The 20,317-nt window shown below is 43.0% G+C and overlaps 1 protein-coding gene across 12 annotated transcripts in view; it reads left to right on the forward strand.

The window, feature by feature from the left end:
- Positions 1–20,317, forward strand: part of TDRD7 (tudor domain containing 7) — a 172,127-nt gene that overhangs the window by 30,141 nt on the left and 121,669 nt on the right. For all 12 annotated transcript variants that reach the window (XM_075603095.1, XM_075603078.1, XM_075603096.1 and 9 more), the window contains 3 exons: positions 13,685–13,770; positions 14,456–14,664; positions 15,023–15,609. In XM_075603095.1, coding sequence (XP_075459210.1) covers positions 13,685–13,770; positions 14,456–14,664; positions 15,023–15,609 — 882 coding nt within the window. The remainder of the gene's footprint in view (positions 1–13,684; positions 13,771–14,455; positions 14,665–15,022; positions 15,610–20,317) is intronic.

A 20,317-nucleotide genomic window follows, 5' to 3' on the forward strand; every position in this document is an offset into this window, starting at 1 on the left:
TACATTGAGAGTTACTTCTCGTTTTCAAGTATGTCCTGGGCATAGAGTTAAGAAAACAAATAATACATGGTTACAAATACAGTTACATAAGTGAACAGGGTATACATTATATACAAGACATTGCATGCACAGTTAGAGATAATATATATAATAGGCGTACAGTATGTAACAGTTACAGACCAGATTAAAATGTGAGACAGCTTTAGTTGTGAAAGAATTTAGACTGGTGGTGGCTGAGAGAGTCTCCGGTAGATTGTTCCAGTTTTGGGGTGCACGGTAAAAGGAGGAGCGGCCGGATACTTTTCTTGAACCTTGGGACCATGAATAGTCTTTTGGAGTCAGATCTCAGATGATAAATGCTGCATGTGGTTGGGGTGAGGAGCTTGTTCAGATATACGGGTAGCTTTCCCAGAAAGTATTTGAAGGCAAGACAGGAAAGATGAACTTTGCACCTAGACTCAAGTGATGACCATACTATTTCTTTGAACATTTAAAAGCGATGTGTTTTGTAGTTGCATTGGAGAACAAAACGGCATATTCAATTGTAGAGGGTATCAAGTTTGCTAAGGTGGGTTTGAGGTGCCGAGCCGTAAACTATGTCCCCATAGTCGATAATTGGCATTAGCATCTGCTGTGCGATACGCTTTCTGACCAGCAGACTTAGGGAGGATTTGTTCCTGTAAAGTACACCTAGTTTGGCATAGGTTTTGGATGTCCTGGTATTAATGTGCATCCCAAACGTTAAATGGGAGTCAAACCATATACTCAAGTATTTAAAACTAGTAACAGGAGTTAGGGGGTGGTGTTAGCGTTGGTTCTGAGCTGGAGCTCAGCCATTGGAAGCTTTAAAAAATATAGTCCCAAATACCATTGTTAGTCTTGTCAGTGTTTAAAAACAGTTTGTTTTGGGAAATCCAATTTTCGAGTCTCAAAGTCAGATTGAAGTATGTGTTCAAGGTCGGAGAGGCTATGGCTGTGTGCATATAGGATTGTGTCATCTGCATACATGTGTATTGAAGCTCCCTTACAAACTGTAGGAAGATCTTTGATGAACACTGAGAAGAGTAGGGGCCCCAGAACAGCGCCTTGGGGGACACCACATGTGATATCCAAGCGGTTGGAGTTAGAGCTTGAGAGACACATGTTGGAATCTACCTGATAGGCAGGAATGACACCAGTTTAAAGCATGAGCATCCTTATTCCAGAGCACTGGAATTTAAGCAAGATAACATGATCAACTGTATCAAAAGCCTTTGCAAAATCTAGGAATATTGCACCAGTGAGTTGTCACAGTTCCATTCCACACTGGATTTCATTGCAAATTAGTCCTGCAATCATTGTCAATCGCCCCCTTTGAAACACTTAAACAACACAACGTTCACACAGAATTATCGAGTTTCAAGCACTGTTCATAAAGGAGCAATGGTCTGAAGACCAGTCCAGCAATTTTTACCAAAGCTTGTCAGTCTTCCATCTTAGTCGAGAATTGATTTTGCTTTCATTTTGTCTGAGTTCTTCAAACGATGAGGAACAGGTATTGCATGCACTGGATGTAGTAAGGTGTGTAAACAGTATCTTACCAGAACGATGAATTTCAGGAAATCGTGGGGCAAGCGGCCTCAAAGGCGACAATAAGCCATTGGATCATAATGGCCATCAAAAAAGATCAGAAACATCCCAAATCAGCACGCTCCAAAGCTGGTCAAAGCACGTTCTACAAGAGCAATTGTCACATCCTGGGTGACAAAGGCAGAAGCTTCACCTGCAGAGTTATGCAGGGCAGCAGAGGCACAGTGCTAGGGGCTAGTGATGTACAATACATGAAGTAAACAGTGACTATATTTAATTGAGAAAGTCCTAAGAGACAAATATTCTGTGAAGGTTAGGACTGGTGGGTTGTAGCCCATTCGTCAAAACCTCATTAGGATAGTCCCTGGGCTAGTATTAATGCATGAGGTACACTTGATAATTTGTGACAATGTACTCACATTATATTGTGCCTCTGGAATCGTGCAGCCAAGTCTTGTTGCAAAATAGACAAAAATAGGATTTTTGGGCGCACAGCCAATAGAGTGGGTCACAAAAATGGAATGAATAAAATTTAAATGCTTTATTGATTCATGGTTAAAAAACAGAGGTATAACACCCTCCTACGTGTTTTGTGCATATAGCACTTTATCAAGGAGTCATGATTAGCGAACACAAGAAGCCCTTTATATAAACATTCAAATTTCCCGTTTCGCGCCAAAACGTGGTGACACAAGGGCGTTCCGTGTGCGCGAAGACATAGCACACAGCCGTCAGGTTAAATCAATCTTAGGTAAGTACTGGAGTCTTTTACAGATGGACATGAGTCTAAAAGATTGTGACGTCAGGTGCGTTTTTCGCAAAGCAAAAACTGTAGCTGGTTATGTCTCTCCAAGTGACATTTCAGAAGTCAATAAACAGGCCAGTGTTTTTGTTACCAAGGGCTCTTTTCGTTGTGGTACATGTAATGTATGCAGATTCATGAAGCCATCAAGTTCTTTCTTTTCCCACACTCCACATAAAATTATTAACTTTGTACTTTTTATTAATTGTAATTCTACATTCACTATCTATTTACTTACATGTGGATGTGGGAAAAGATATGTTGATAGGACAACGAGAAACTTAAAAATGAGAATACAGGAACACATTAGGTTGATTTAAGAAAAGGGACCTATTACATCCTGTTTCTAAGCATTTTTGCGAGTGTAGGGATGGAGGTATTACAAATTTAAGCTTCATGGGAATTGACAGTCACATTGAAAGAACGAGGAGGGGATATCATTAACATCTTCGATATCAGGGAGGCAAAGTGGATTTTCCTATTGAGGACTCGAGCCCCAGAGGGCATTAGCCCTTTGCGGTCCTATGTCGGAATATATCCAACAAAATATTTTACCACTTGTGGGCCAATGTCTGATTTCCTAGTGACCACTAGATGTCGCTATTGTACAAAAAATGGCACCCGCCCGCTCCACCTCCGCACCTGCAGGCCAGACCTCCGCTCCTGGCCGGCCGGCCGCCCGCCCCACCACCTCGGCACCTCCGCTCCTGCCCCTCCGCCCGACCCACCACCTCCGCACCTGCCCGCCCGCACCACCGCACTTCCGCACCTCCTCCGCTCCCGCCCGCCGGTCCTCGAAAATTAAATTAGACCTGCAGGCGCACTCAGTGAAAATTTATTGGACTGCAAAGGGTTAATATTGAATGTAATTTGGGACATTTTTTAAAATAAATTGGTATTGATAACACACTTTTTTTTCTCCTTTCCCCATCTTCCTTTCCTCTTCCCCTTCCTTCCTTTCTCTCCCCTCACCCCCTTTCTCCCTCCCCTTTTTTTTCCTTACCCCCCCCTTCCCTCCCTCTTTCATTTTCTTTTCCCCCCCTCCCTGCGTTCCACAATGCCCCATAGTGTTACATTGTTACATAATGTCATATTCTTTAATGTTACAATTGTTAATAGAAATGTAGTGGAAGTGATCTATATCATATATTAATTATCAATGTATCGTTTAGATATAGTATTGACAATTTTGTAATATTATTAGTGGGTTCCCTTGGTCACCCAATATGTAATTTCTTGTAAGGATCTTTGGATTTACATCGTAGAAATGTTCGATTTAGGATTTTTCACATATATCTCTCTCTTTAGAATTTATTATTCACAATTCATATTACAGAAATATTCGATTTAGGATTCTTTTAGATTTCTCTTGTCTGTGAATATATATTATTCACACATTTAAGGTATTTCATTAAAATACACTAGCCCAGACTTTGGACCCTTTGCATGCACATTTTATTCATATTACATGTATTTTGTCTCCTTTCATGCTATCATTTTGGGTCTATATGTGTGTGTATGGTATGCTATACTTGACACTTTTTTAAGTGTTAAGAGATTATGGATTACTGAGGCACACGAAAAATGTAATAATGGAAGTATGTTGTATATAATGATTTTTGTTGCATTATTTGGATGATGCAGTTCTTGTATGTTTTATTTGACATATCTATATATATCTATATATCTATATCTATATCAAATGTAAATATACTGTATGCTCATTTGCATGTCTTAGGCAGGTCTGCAACCCTGCCTTTCACCATTATCACCCAGCATACAGCACTTCCACTGCAGCAAGGGATTCTGGGAAATGACATGCAAATGAGCACACAGTGCCACTTTTTGCTTCAAAAACTATTTTATACATGGTTCCCTATAGGCTTAAGCTTGCTGCATGGGTGATAATGGTGAAAGGCAGGGTTGCAGACCTGCCTAAGACGTGCAAATGAGCATACAGTATATTTACATTTGCTATATGCTTTGCTTTGCTGTGGAGGGTTTTTGTCACTTTTTTTTACTCACCATAACTTAACTCAGTATGTATATGTATATATATATATATATGTATATATATATGTGCAGTGTTCGACAAACCTATACATTTGCTCGCCCCGGGCGAATGGATTTAACCCCCGGGCGAGTAAATATTGGCCCAAGCAGCCCATGTGTGATACTAGGTGGCGAGTAGATTTTTTTGTGTGGCGAGTAGATTTTTTGGTGATTTGTCAACCACTGTATATGTGTATATATACAGTGGTCGACAAATCACCAAAATAACTACTCGCCGAACAAAAAAATCTACTCGCCACCTAGTATCACACATGGGCTGCTTGGGCCAATAGGAGCTCGCCACGATGTTAAATCCACTCGTCCGGGGCGTGCAAATGTATAGGTTTGTCGAACACTGTATATATGTATATATGAAGCGCCAGCTCCATAGCATAATACTGTATAAAAAGATGCAAATTTATTCAATAACAAAAGAGGCCGCCAGGACATGCACTCACTTCAAATATATAAACAAAACATTCATGGGAGACAATCTGTAAAATTCCAAAACCATGGAAGACAATCTATATATATATATATATATAACACAGGCGCAAAAACTGATAAGTATAAGCCGTTACAGGGATATATGTATAAACCGAGTATCAGGGAAAGATATATTAGTATTGTTTACGAAACCAATGGGGATGAATCTGAAAGAATAAGAGAGAAGCAGAATATGGTGAAGTATGCTTGTATTCTTCAAATGCGCAAAAGACAAAAAGCTACTTACAAAGTAGCAGATATAACGGGCATGTAGGATATCATAATCCTCTCCTCACTGCTGATATGTATGGCGATTAGTTGATCTGGCTCCACGTGGATATACAGTATATCATATGCGTCTGCAGCTGCCTCCAGTGTCGTCCTGGCTATCCCTCCAGTCTTGCGAGTATGATGTCAGCGTGTTGTTAGATCCGTTGACTGAGGGAATCGGCACACACTGTCCAGCTAATAATATTAGCAAATAATGCCAGATAAAGCTGACAGAGCAGAGAGTCAGGGAGACCTTTAGAAAAATTGTATTTCAGCCTCCACCCTACGCGTGTCATCTTGATTAAAAGACTTCATCAGGGGTATGTAATTGTTTAGCTGACAGGTATATTTAAAGGCTGTACTAGTTCCCAATAGATTAATTGGTTAGCCAATGCCCAAACTCCTTATAGCTAAACAGACATACTGAATAGTGAACATACATTATAGACCCGTAGAGATATATATTATAAATATATATATATATATACACACATATATATATATATATATTATATATTTTATTTATATATATATATATATATATATATATATATATATATATATATATATATATATATATCTATATATTTATATTATTTTTAGCAATTTAATAAAAAAAATTAATACACATAAGAATAAAAAGTTTTTTTTATTTAAAAATTAAAGAATGCAAAGAATTTGTTATAAAGATATATATTATATTATCCTAACCATAAATCTTTGACATTTTTATTTTCAGAAAGATACTTGTATTTTATAATTAAATTTAATGAATACATTAAACATATATAAAATTATACAAATCATATAAAATATATAAACGGAAAAGAAAAAAACAGGAAAATACATGGTTACCGATAGGCATTCACATCACCGGAACCGAAAGGCTGTAGATAAATTTATACTTAAACATGTAATTCACATGTGCTGATATTATTGCATAAAGGCACCGAGGTCTAGATCAGCATTGAGACCGAGTGGAACCAACGTTTTCTTTGTATGGATCCATCTGGTCTCAAGCTTAGAAATGGCATCAATATTATCGCCTCCTCTCCAGTTAGCATATAGCCTGTCGATCTCAATAAACTGAATGCCTACAGGAGAAAGGTTCCACTCTGGGACCGAAACCTCGGACTATTTATCTTGTCTCTATGCCTAATACAGACTTTTTTTTGTTTATATTGATCTGAGTGCAGTCTTCCTTTATTTATATTTATATATATATATATTTATATATATTTATATATATTTTTATTTATATATATATTTTTATTTATATATATTTTTATTTATATATATTTTTATTTATATATATATATATTTATATATATATATATATATATAATATAATATATTTATATATTTATATATATATATTATATTTATATATTATATATATTTATATATAATATATTTATATATAATATATTTATATATATATATATACTGCTGTGACTTGAGTATCATTTTGTAGGCATAAATGGAGCTGCATATAAAGGATTAATTATTGTTGAAAGATTCATTCATATACGGGTAGTCAATTCTGATCCTTAGGTAAAGTAGAAAAAAGTTAGTAGAAGTAAAGTTAGTATAGACTATCTCCAATTTTTATTGGAGAATATTTTATTAAGAGTACGTTACATTTAATTTACATTTAACACTTTGCATGTAAATTTACTAAATTTTCCCTCTATATGTGTCTGCATTTTGTCAAAACAGAACAATGTTCCATAAATCGGTGCTACTAGAACATGATTACATACACAGATCAGTATCAGCACTGAAGTTGAAATCTGATGGTATAAATTTGCTTGAAGAGGAGGTAATCATAACAGTATGGTGTGTAGGGGTTAATAACCAAATGCAGGAGTGTTGCTCACTATAAAGGGAGGTATATTCACACAAAGTCCTGGTAGAAAAAAACATTTGACTAATATATTATACTAGCTGATATACCCGGCTTTGCCCGGGATTTAATTTTCCCACTCCCCCTCGCTTTACGCCCCCCCCCCCTTCACAGCTGCGTCCCCCCCCCCCCCGCGTACACATGTCCGATTTCCCCCACTTTCACAGCTCCATTCCCCCCTTCACATCTCCAATTCCCCCCTCCCCGCCTTCATAGCTCGGCGCGGCGGGTCACTGAGGGGGGGCGGCTGGGATCCCCCCCCTTGACAGCCAGCGGCGGTTAAGTGACAATGTATCCTTCGGCCGCTTGCTCCCCCGTCCGGCCGGTTCGTTCAACCCCTCCCCCCGAACCTTACGTCTGCTGGGGATGTTCATCAGACGGAGGCGCGTGCACCCGGCGTGCGCTCCCCCGCAGATCTGAGGCGGGAGGCAGCGTGTTTGCAATGGCCTTTCCAGCCGTTCCCCCGCTGTCTTGGCCGGTCGTTCGTTCACCCCCCCGGAACCTTCCGTCTGCTGGTGATGTTCATCAGACAGAGGCGCGTGCACGCGGCGTGCGCTCCCCCGCTGATCTGAGGCGGGAGGCAGCGTGTTGTACGGGTGAGGGGGGTGGTGTGGTACGGGTGAGGGGGGTGGTGTGGTACGGGTGAGGGGGGTGGTGTTGTACGGGTGAGGGGGGTGGTGTTGTACGGGTGAGGGGGGTGGTGTTGTACGGGTGAGAGGAGTGGTGTGGTACGGGTGAGGGGGGTGGGCTGCGGCAGGGGTGTGAGCTGGGAGGCAAGGCGGGAACAGAGGCTGGAGGCGCAGTGGTGTGAGCTGGGAGGGAAGGCGCAGGGGTTTGAGGCGGCGGGCCGCCGGCAGGGGTGTGAGCTGGGAGGGGAGGCTGGAGGTGCAGGGGTGTGAGGCGGCAGTTTACTTACTTACCTGGGCGGGAGGTGGTGTGTGTGTGTGGTGGTGTGTGTGTGTGTGTCAGTTGGGTGACGCGGCAGTTGGGTGACGTCATAGAGCCACCAATCTGATTGGCCAGAGGCTGAGGACCAATCAGATTCACTACATCTATTATATATATATATATATATATATATATATATGTCTCTCTCTGTCTCTCTCTGTCTCTCTCTGTCTCTCTCTGTCTCTCTCTGTCTCTCTCTGTCTCTCTCTGTCTCTGTCTGTCTGTCTGTGTCTGTCTGTCTGTCTGTGTCTGTCTGTCTGTCTCTGTCTCTGTCTGTCTGTCTCTGTCTGTCTCTGTCTGTGTCTGTGTCTGTCTGTGTCTGTCTGTCTCTGTCTGTCTCTGTCTGTCTCTGTCTGTCTCTGTCTGTCTCTGTCTGTCTCTGTCTGTCTCTGTCTGTCTCTGTCTGTCTCTGTCTGTCTCTGTCTGTCTGTCTCTGTCTGTCTGTCTCTCTGTCTGTCTCTGTCTGTCTGTCTGTCTCTGTCTGTCTGTCTGTCTCTGTCTGTCTGTCTCTGTCTGTCTGTCTCTGTCTGTCTCTGTCTGTCTGTCTCTGTCTGTCTCTGTCTGTCTGTCTCTGTCTGTCTCTGTCTGTCTGTCTCTGTCTGTCTCTGTCTGTCTGTCTCTGTCTGTCTCTGTCTGTCTCTGTCTGTCTCTGTCTGTCTCTGTCTGTCTCTATACACATATATATATATATATATATATATATATATATATATATATATATATATATATATATATATATATATATATATATATATATATATATATATATATATATATATATATCTCTATCTATCTCTATCCCTATATATATATATATCTATCTCTCTCTATCTCTCTCTCTCTCTCTCTCTCTCTCTCTCTCATTTATATATATATATATATATATATATATATATCTCTATATACAGTGCTTGACAAATCACCCAAAAATCTACTCGCCGAACCAAAAAATCTACTTGCCACCTAGTCCCGCCCCCAACCCCACCCCTAGTCCCGCCCCTAGTCCCGCCCCCAACCCCGCTTTTAAAAAAATACATACATAAAATAAATTGAATAAATTCCTAGTAAGAACATTCATTTTTGACATAAGTTTATTTATTGTATTACATTATACTACAATTAATCCTTGTTACGTGTGTGTGTGTATGTGTGTGTAAATGTCGGATCTAGAAAAAAAAGCCAAATATGAATGACTAGTTTCCTGCACCCCTTAACCAGTGTCTGGACGCCTCGCTTCACAATATTTAAAGCAGCAATCCCGCATGGGATCTTACCTGATCCGCAGTCACTCAATATCCAGGTACCCTCATTCCCGCAATGTTATACATTGGAGGGGAGGTGTTCCCTATCTGTCTTCTGGGTTAGGGGGGATTCCGATGTCTCCCGTGTGAAGCTTGAGTCAGATCTGGAAGATATATATATATATATATATATCTCCAGATGCAGAATGTGAGACAGAGAGAGTGTGGGGGAGAGACGGAGAGGAGAGGGAGGGGGAGAGACAGAGGGGGGGGAGAGACAGAGGGGGGGGAGACACACACACACACACAGAGAGGGGGTGGGTGAGTGGGTAGGTGACTGGGTGGGTAGGTGACTGACTAGGTAGGTAGGTGACTGACTGAATTAGGTAGGTGGGTGACTGGGTGGGTGACTGGGTACTTGTGATGTCACACATACACTCTCCCCCAACACACACACATTCTCTCTCCCCCCCCCCCCCCCCGCCCCCACACACACACACTCTCTCTCTCTCTCCCCCTCCAGACTGGTGGGGGAGTGACTGGGATGTGGGGGTGTGCGATGACTGGGTTGAGGGGAGGGGGGGGGGTGTGACTGACACCAGGGCCCCTGTGGGAGTGGAGGGGAGTCTGTGCTCTCCTGGGGCCTGTGATGCAGTCAGGTGTTGCAGTTTGTCTCAGACCCCTGCCCTCAGTCACTTACCCCTGTAGCCCGATTGGGTTGTGTCTCCTCTGTGTCCCCTGGTCACACTCAGCCTCCTCTGGGACTTTCTCCGACCTCTCTGCTCTGTTCCTGGCCCGGTGCCAACAGCCTCGCGCCAAAATGTTGCGTCGCCCGGCTTTCCTTCCACCGCAGCACTTCCAGAATTCACCGGCTCCTCTGCTGCTGACGGGATATCAGCAACTCCCAGGTCTGCTCTCCTCCATCCTCGGGCACAGGATCCACGCCAGCACGGCCCACAATTTACCCCGCCCGCCACTGCAGCACAGCACAGACTGCACATCAAAAAACACGCTGGAGGGGGGGGGGGAGAAACAGCCCGCTACTACCTCCCATGCGGGCAGCGGGTGCGCCGGAGGGGGGGGGGGGGGAGAAACAGCCCGCTACTACCTCCCGTGCGGGCAGCGGGTGCGCCGGAGGGGGGGGGGAAACAGCCCGCTACTACCTCCCGTGCGGACAGCGGGTGCGCGGGGGGGGGGGGGGGGAGAGAAACAGCCCGCTACTACCTCCCGTGCGGGCAGCGGGTGCGCCGGAGGGGGGGGGGAGAAACAGCCCGCTACTACCTCCCGTGAGGGCAGCGGGTGCGCCGGAGGGGGGAGGGGAGAAAAAGCCCGCTACTACCTCCCGTGCGGGCAGCGGGTGCGCCGGAGGGGGCGGGGGGGAGAAACACCCCGCTACTACCTCCCGTGCGGGCAGCGGGTGCTCCGGAGGGGGGAGGGGGGAGAAGCAGCCCGCTACTACCGCCCGTGTGGGCAGCGGGTGCGCCGGAGGGGGGAGAAGCAGCCCGCTACTACCACCCGTGCGGGCAGCGGGTGCTCCGGAGGGAGGGGAGTAACAGCCCAATACTACCTCCCGCGTGGGCAGCGGGTGCGCCAGGGACCGAATATATCAGTGTATATTTAAACTGCATTAAATTCCCCCCACCTCAAGCATTTGTCCGAACTCCAAACTCCTCCATAACTGGATCAGTGCAGTTCTTGTAAGTTACAGGAGCTCCCAATTATATAGGAGGATATATAGAGGAGGAGGAGCAGCAGCAGCAGCAGATGTGCGCACTTCCCCCTCTCCCCACCCGTGCAGAAAAGGAGGGGGGGTTGAAGTCCTGGCAACTCCATTCCTCGTCACAGCCAATCAGATAGAGAGATTTTTTTTTTTTTCCGAGCAGGGGATTTTTTTTTTTTTTTTGCAGAGCAGGGGAAAAGTTGCTGGCCACGAGCCAATATCCGATCGCAGCTGGCGAGTTGGCGACCGGGTTTGTCGAGCACTGTCAGATATATATATATATATATATATATATATATATCTATCTCTCTCTCATATATATATATATATATATATATATATATATATATATATATATATATATATATATATATATATATATATATCTATCTCTATATATCTCTCTCTATATATATATATATCTATCTCTATATATATATATATATATATATCTATATATATCTATCTCTATATATATATATATATCTATCTCTATATATATATATATCTATCTATCGCTATATATATATATATATATATATATACAGTGGTTGACAAATCATCAAAAAATCTATTCGCCACACAAAAAAATCTACTCGCCACCTAGTACCAAACGTGTGCTGCTTGGGCCAATATTTACTCGCCCGGGGGTTAAATCCACTCGCCTGGGGCGAGCAAATGTATAGGTTTGTCGAACACTGTATATATATATATGTGTAATCTCTAGGTAATCTCTAGATAAGAGCTCCCTCTCCCTCTCCCCCTCCCCCTCCCCCCTCTCCTCTCCCCCTCCCCCCTCCCCTCTCCCCTCTCCCCTCTCTCCTCTCTCCTCTCTCTGCTCTCTGTGTCCTCCGGTAATCCTCCTCTGATGGACGGTCTCCCTGGAGCTAAATGATCCTGCCGTATACAATGAGGTATCCTCCCATAATCGCAACCAATATAGTGAAAACTTGATGTTACTCACAGTCTGTTGTTGTCCTTCTTGTCTTTGGCGTACCTCACGTGGTGGTAGACAGAATACAAGGATGAAGAAAAACTGAGCGCAGCAGCAAAAAGTGAAGGGGCTACAGGAAATAAACTAAAAACATCTTTATTGGAGCGGTAGCAACATGTCCCAGAAAAAAAACTCTTGCGTGTTTCAGGCTAAGGATAGTGCTTCGTCAGAGAGTGTTTTGCTGCTGCTGTGCTCCGTTTTTCTTCATCTTTGTGTCTGCATTTTGTTGTTTAGGTTGCTTTCTAGGTTGCTTATGTTTATTTATTATTGCTAATCTTCACAATATTGGTCATTTTCCAATTTCTCTTACAATATAGCTGTTAGGATAGGTTATATTCTTATCAACAATAGTTTTATAAAGTCACATTGCATTATTCTATCTTTGTCAACCTATGATTTTATTGCAGCAACTGCCAGTGTTTTAGGAGGTAGGGTTAGGTTCTTAGAACCCATTTTATTTTTATTATTTTTATCATGGATTTTCACGTGTGTTTTGTCATTAAAGTTTTTTTTAATTATTATTGATATTTTTTTTTTTTTTGCCTCTGGATGTTGTGTCTAGAGACAGAATTGAGTTGTTTATCTCCTGTTTCCGTAGGAATGGGTGACGTTCTAGGGGGCAGGTTCTGTCCGAGCATGCGCTTTGAGCACTTGGCTCAACTTAGGGCAGACAATGTATTATGTTTTTGTCCGTAATAGATTTCATTACGTGTGCATGCATGGCTTTGCGCTGTCTTTGCGCACACGCGGAACGCCCTTGCGTCACCGCATTTTGGCGTGAAACAGGAAATTTGAATGTTTATATAAAGTGTTTCGTGTATTTGCTACTCCTTGATAAAGTGCTATATGCTCGAAACGTGTAGGAGGGTGTTATACCTCCGTTTTTAACCATGGATCAATAAAGCATTTAATTTTATTTATTCCATTTTTGTGACACACTAGTGGCTATGTGCCCAAAAAAATCCTATTTTGTCTATTACACTTCTATTCACACCTTTTTATTAAAAAAAAATACTATTGTGTGGATGTACATGCTTTTGCAGGGAAGTCCTTCAGTCCATTGTTTCTGCTAACAAAAACTTCGATTTTCGGGGGTAATTATTTGGAACTCACTTTCTCTTCCCTCCCCCGCCCCCCCTCCCCTTTGATTTAGCACATCCCGTTGGTGACCACTGCCACGTGGACTACCAGGAAGAGTTTTAAAAAAATGAATTTTTTGTTTGTTTGTTTGTTTCCAGCATATATATTTTATTTGTATCAGTGCCAACACTGTACACCGCTCTTTACAAAAAGGACAAGACAGGGAATTATAATACCAAAAGTGCAATAAATATAAAATTGGGCAATATGTAAGGAAATCCCCAATGTGCCGTGAAGATGTCTTCTCTATTCCAGTTAAGGGTTTAGTTTCATTTTACTGAATGACACTAAAATCTCCTCCAGCAAGGGGAACATGTCTTCACGGAACATTGAATATGGCATAAATGTTGTACATTTATTTTCCTTACACAATTTCATACTGCAGTCAGTAGTGCCTTTAAATGTTTTCTGCATCTTTTTGAAATACTGATTTTCAGAACTCTGTGTGACTTCTAATACGGGATAATGGGTATCTATGCAGTAACTATAAGCAGGTGTAACCAAGTATCATTTTTATTTGCAAGGGAAACATCGTATTTATATTTGTCTCCGCCAGACCTGAAAGAAGACCAACACTTCCACCACGATTCCAGAAAGAGGTTCCACCACATCCGTTTCAAAGCCCTCGGATGGATTCAAATGGTATATATGGATCCAGATATTCTAATTGTAAACATATTGTTGTACTTTAAAATGGGTCCTCAAAGGTTTTTAGTACAACCAGCAGATGTTGGTAATTATTATAGGGTACGTTGTCCAAAAACATCATCTTAACTGTGTGTATCTGAGGGTCGTTTTTAAACGTCATTAAACAAGTGTAGGATATAATAGTAGCATACACAAACTATACTGTATAAAACACTTTTTTTTTTTATTCAACACTTCCATCTGTGGAGTGAGGGAAAGTGGCTTGATATTTAAACCTTTTGAGGGAGAGAAACTGGTTGTCGCCTCCTTTTTCCCTTTATCATTATTTGTTTTTAAATAATTCATATCGCCTTTTAATGATAGGAGTTGTTATTGCTCCTCCGGATTTCCCGGGAGTCCCGAAGCGTAAATGCAACCACTGGAGGCAAAATTAAACCCCACCAGCTTGAGCAGGGAGGGAGAAGGCTGGGAGAGGCTTTATAAATATTCTGAGGTCCATGCAGGTGCCAATCCTTAAAACATTTAATGTCCCCACGGTAGTGTGAAGGTTAACTATTTGTGAAGGATTTGATCTATAATGGAAAACTGGAGGATTTCTTTACATAATTTTATCCAAAATAGTATGAATATTTATTTGCAGCACATATTAAAAAAAGTTATTTTCCTGTCTTCTTGTTAGCCAATGCGACAAACACAGGCAAAACTACTATTCTGGGTGGTTTCTCTTCCAACCTCTCTGAAATTCAGAGCAACCTCAGAGAACTTCTCGGCAAGCACAGCAGTGGTATATGGATGTCAAAGTTGCCTCAGTTTTACAAGGAGACCTTCAAACAAGATCTAAGTGCTGAAGTGTTGAGGCATGTTGGGAATTGGACTCACCTTTGCACGGTATAGTGTTTTTTTTTTATTATTATTATTATTTGTGTATCGGAGTGTGTTAATTCTCTTTAAAGCCATACGTGTGGTGTTCTGGCTCAATATTGTGTAAAGAATTCAACATGTAAAGAGTAAAGAAACTAATCACACTTGTATTCTACAAAGATTTTTTTTTTCCCCCTGAGCTTTTATATACAACAATGAGCTTAGAGAAATTGATGGAGGACTACTTTAAACTAGTCTACTCAAGTCAAGCAGAAATCCCTGGTGGTGTGATCCTGAACTATCTTATTTAATCCTCTAGATCTGTTTTAGAAAGCACTGGGAGCAGACCTATAATTGTGACATATTTTGCATATTATCTTTCTAGGCTCAGAAGCTTATGACTGGAGGTCATACTGAGGTAGTTCTTTATCCCACTTCAAAAAAGCAACAGACTATTGTGAAGAGTACCCCACAACGTAGCAATGATCAAGTTAAATCCACCCTGCCTCCTGTTCAGTCAAAAGCAACATCTTCACCCAAACAAACTACAAGCCTAGTCACTGATGCTGAACTAAAGCAGAACATTTTAGACATTTTGGCGCAGAACAGCAGCGGTCTTTGGTCCAACGCACTGCCTAAAGTGTTTGAGGACACATTCAAGAAGAAGTTTCCTGCTGAGGTTCTCCTAAACCTGGACTCGCTTTCTGATATCTGCACAGTGGAATGTGTTTCAGAAAAACCTTACAAAGCAATTCTTTATACAAAGTCCACCACAAGCAAGGACCCGAATCATAACCTTTCGGTCATTAATCAAAAACCAAAGCGAGAGCATAACAAGGAACCTCCGCCATTAACAGAACTATTGGAAGAATTGGATATTGACATGACTCCTCCACCACTGGTTATTCCTTCAAAGATGTCGCCCTCTGTGCTCATTGTAGAATTAAACAACACTAATGAAGTAGTCATAAGGTATGTGCAGTTTTTGTATATACCCTAAATTATTCCTTGTTAAAATCAATATTTTATTCTATGTTAAGGCATTAGAGAGGTGTGAAAATATCCAAAATCTAGCTGCAAAATCAGTGTTTCATTTTGCAATTTCACAAGATGTCAGTAAAGACACAGTGGTGTGTCCTAATTTCTAAAATTGCTAAATTTATTTGTGAAAATAACACATTAAGTGAAATTGCAATGGACATTGACTTAAAACCTTCAGTACCCTATGGACGTATAACGTATGTCAACAAGCCCTGGGAACGAAGGAAGGCAGCACAGACGCTGCTGCCCATCAACCCTCTGCTAAACACGCACAATCACCTCCTGACCATGGAGTAGGTAGGAAGCCAGTTGGGGGTATTGAATGGGGTAATTTTATTATTTTTAAACTTTAAAAAAATAATAATTTGTATGGAAGGTCGCTCCCCTGCCACTTCAATGATCGTCTATCTTTATTAGGGCATGTCATGAACAGCTCACCTGGGAGCATGTGACTGGTGTATGTGACCAGGGTTAATACACACAACTGTCTAGTTGACCCACTTTTCTCCCCGACAGGGTCCCTCAATTGAGTAATATATCCCCTTACTATGGTGACCAGATGTCCCGGTTTTTAGGGCTCTGTCCTGACTTTTTGGGGTTCTTTCACAGGTTTTTATCCTGTTGGCTGCGCATGCATGATAACGCTTGCCCGCTGCTCATGCACATGCACCGATTGCTCTTGCGCATGCGCGATCGGTGTTTTCCGCTCGCTGATGTGCATGCTCAACCGGCACGCACCGACCGCACATGAGCGATATGGCCTGGTTTTCGCTGAGACAAATATGGTCAACCTACCCCTTAATCCGTCAGAAATATCACCTTTTAAATTGCTGCCACCACCAAGGATACAGAAAAATATCACTAGGGGGTCCTTGGTACCCGTTCACAAAGAAAAATGTCTCGCACATCTTTTGTAGCAAAACTGACAATGCAATTACTCTTCAAAGCATGCAAAGTTCTATAAGGGCCCAAAAGACCATACTTGCATTTTAGATTTAATGTGCAAAATAGTACAGTGCTTGGGTTACAGAAAAAAATATTACAAGAAACATACAGTACAATAAATGCAGACAGTTTCATTAAACTAATGGGATAAACAAGCAGAAAAGGTTGTGGAAATTGGAATATGAGACGTCACATGTCTTGTTCACATCAGATACTCCTCTGTTGAATATCAATTGCATGGTTTTTATCCTAAAACCGTTCTGCATTGATCACAGAATAAGCCTACATTCTGGGTGTCATTAACCCCACACTCATTACTCTCTAAATTGTAATTGCTTGGGGGGAGAACATATTTTTCTTTTGAATTAGAACATGCCATGAGTATAGAAAGATGCTCATATCTTTTTTTTTTTTTTTTTTTAATTTTTTTAAAATTATTATTATTGTACTTTGAAGAATTCCATCTTTGCTTTTGCGTTGGTATAATTATAACATAACATTATATAATTATATATAACACATGTAGATGCCACGCTTGCCAGCGCAACTTCTTCTATGAGAAAACAATTACCAGAGATATAACATAGTCCAACCTGTCATTTTTGGTCTTACTTTGAACAGCAGAAACCGTTGATTTATATAAGTATGAACTTCACCATCTTGTGAACTGTATGGTATGCCACATTTCTCATATTTAGCAGATGTATAAGAACAAACCAAGATGAACTTCATGTCATCTTCTACTCTTCACAGGGATATTTCAAGAATGTGAGGCCCCCCTGTGAGGCTTCCTCTGGTAGGTCTGGGTCACCAGACTTCCATAATATACACACCATTTTAGTGGACAGTATTCCAGGTTTAGCTGTGGTACTCTGGGCACTTTCACCTGTCGCCCGCATCTACACATCTTTGTTTTATGGGTTAATAAATTGCTTATGCTTGGTGCTTGGCTTACATGGAATAAAAATAGGTTTTTTAAAAATTGTCCATTAACACTTGGTGTCCCAAAATATAAAAATACTGAATATTTTAATGTTATCATGACAAGGCACCAGGGGATTAATTTGTGTGGTCTATCCTGCGCCCCCTCCCCCCCCCCCCCCCATCACCTCTCAATGATGTTGTTTGGCCCCCCATATGACTTGGGAGTCATTGGACATCAGTGACAAGTGCTCCATACAATATTTTTCTCTCAAGGACAGAGTACTCTAAAATTGTTGGGTGACTTGTGAAAATTAACTGCAAAATACGTTCCAAATACATTGACATATACAGCTCAGCCCCGTTATAGCGCGGTCCTCGGGGGCAACCCGATCCGACCGCGCTATTACCGGGGTCGCGCTAATTAAAAAAAAAAAAAAAGGCCGCCGCATGCCCCTTTCGGAGGGAGGAAGAGGTGGAGTGAGGCGCCGGCAGCCCTACACGTCCCCTCAGCAGCCACCGTAACTCCCCTCAGCAGCCACCGTAACTCCCCTGCACTTCCAATAAGCAGCCTCACTTCCCCCCCCCGCCCCCCCTCTCAGCCCCGGTCCGATTCCCACCCAGCCCCGCTCCGATTCCCACCCAGCCCCGCTCCGCTCTGACCTCCCCCCGCCAGCCTCGCTCTGACCCCTCGCCGGCCCCGCTCCGATCTCAGCAGCCGACACCAAAGGTAGGGAGAGGGAGGTGGGGGCTGTGAGTGTGTGTTGTGAGTGTGTGTTGTGAGTGTGTGTTGTGAGTGTGTGTTGCGAGTGTGTGTTGTGAGTGTGTGTTGTGAGTGTGTGTTGTGAGTTGTGAGTGTGCGTGTGGTGTGTGTGCGTGTGGTGTGTGTGCGTGTGGTGTGTGTGCGTGTGTGCTGTGTGGTGTGTGGTGTGTGTTGTAAGTGTGCTTTGTGGTGTGTGTTGTAAGTGTGCTGTGTGGTGTGTGTTGTAAGTGTGCTGTGTGGTGTGTGTTGTAAGTGTGCTGTGTGGTGTGTGGTGTAAGTGTGCTGTGTGGTGTGTGGTGTAAGTGTGCTGTGAGTGTAGGCACTGTGCTGGTGCTTGGAGTGTGCTGTGTGTGCTGTGTGTGCTGTGTGTGCTGTGTGTGCAGTGTGCAGTGTGCAGTGTGCAGTGTGCAGTGTTCAAAAATGTATTTTTTTTTTTTTTACATTCGGGGTCCATGTTCAAACCACGTTATAAGCGTATCGCGCTATAATGGGGTTGAGCTGTATAATGTATTTTACAAGACCCATTTTTATTCCTACAAATAAGTCTGCCTTGATTTACATTGGTATTATCCTGTCCATATATTTATTTATAAAATGTTTTAACAGGAATAAATACACGTGGGAGACACACGTGGGAGAGACACACACACACACACGTGGGAGAGAGACACACACACATGAGAGAGACACACACACGTGAGAGAGACACACACACACGTGAGAGAGACACGCACACGTGAGAGAGACACGCACACGTGAGAGAGACACGCACACGTGAGAGAGACACGCACACGTGAGAGAGACACGCACACGTGAGAGAGACACGCACGTGAGAGAGACACACACACGTGAGAGACACGCACACGTGTGAGAGAGACACACACGTGTGAGAGAGACACACACGTGTGAGAGAGACACACACGTGTGAGAGAGACACACACACACGTGAGAGACACACACACACACGTGAGAGAGACACACACACACGTGAGAGAGACACACACACACGTGAGAGACACACACACACGTGAGAGAGACACACACACACGTGAGAGAGACACACACACACGTGAGAGAGACACACGCGTGAGAGACACACACGCGTGAGAGACACGCACGCGTGAGAGACACGCACGCGTGAGAGACACGCGCACGCGTGAGAGAGACACGCGCACGCGTGAGAGAGACACGCGAGAGAGGCATACATACATACATACACACACACACACACACGTGGGAGAGACATACACACACGCATGTGGGAGAGACATACACACACACACGTGGGAGAGACATACACACACACACACGTGGGAGAGACATACACACGCACACACACGTGGGAGAGACATACACACGCACACACACGTGGGAGAGACATACACACACACACACACACACACACACAATCGTGGGAGAGACATACACACACACACACACACACGTGGGAGAGACATACACACACACACACGTGGGAGAGACATACACACACACACACACGTGGGAGAGACACACACACACAATCGTGGGATAGACATACACACACACACACACACACACACACGGGAGAGACACACACACACACGTGGGAGAGACATACACACACACACACACGTGGGAGAGACATACACACACACACGTGGGAGAGACATACACACACACACACACACGTGGGAGAGACATACACACACACACACGTGGGAGAGACATACACACACGTGGGAGAGACATACACACACACACACACACGTGGGAGAGACATACACGCACACACGTGGGAGAGACATACACACACACACACGTGGGAGAGACATACACACACACGTGGGAGAGACACACACGTGGGAGAGACATACACACACACACACACACACACGTGGGAGAGACATACACACACACGTGGGAGAGACATACACACACACACACGTGGGAAAGACATACACACACACACGTGGGAGAGACATACACACACACACGTGGGAGAGACATACACACACACACACGTGGGAG

This window comes from Ascaphus truei, chromosome 1 (genome assembly GCF_040206685.1).
Source record: "Ascaphus truei isolate aAscTru1 chromosome 1, aAscTru1.hap1, whole genome shotgun sequence".
NCBI lineage: Eukaryota > Metazoa > Chordata > Amphibia > Anura > Ascaphidae > Ascaphus > Ascaphus truei.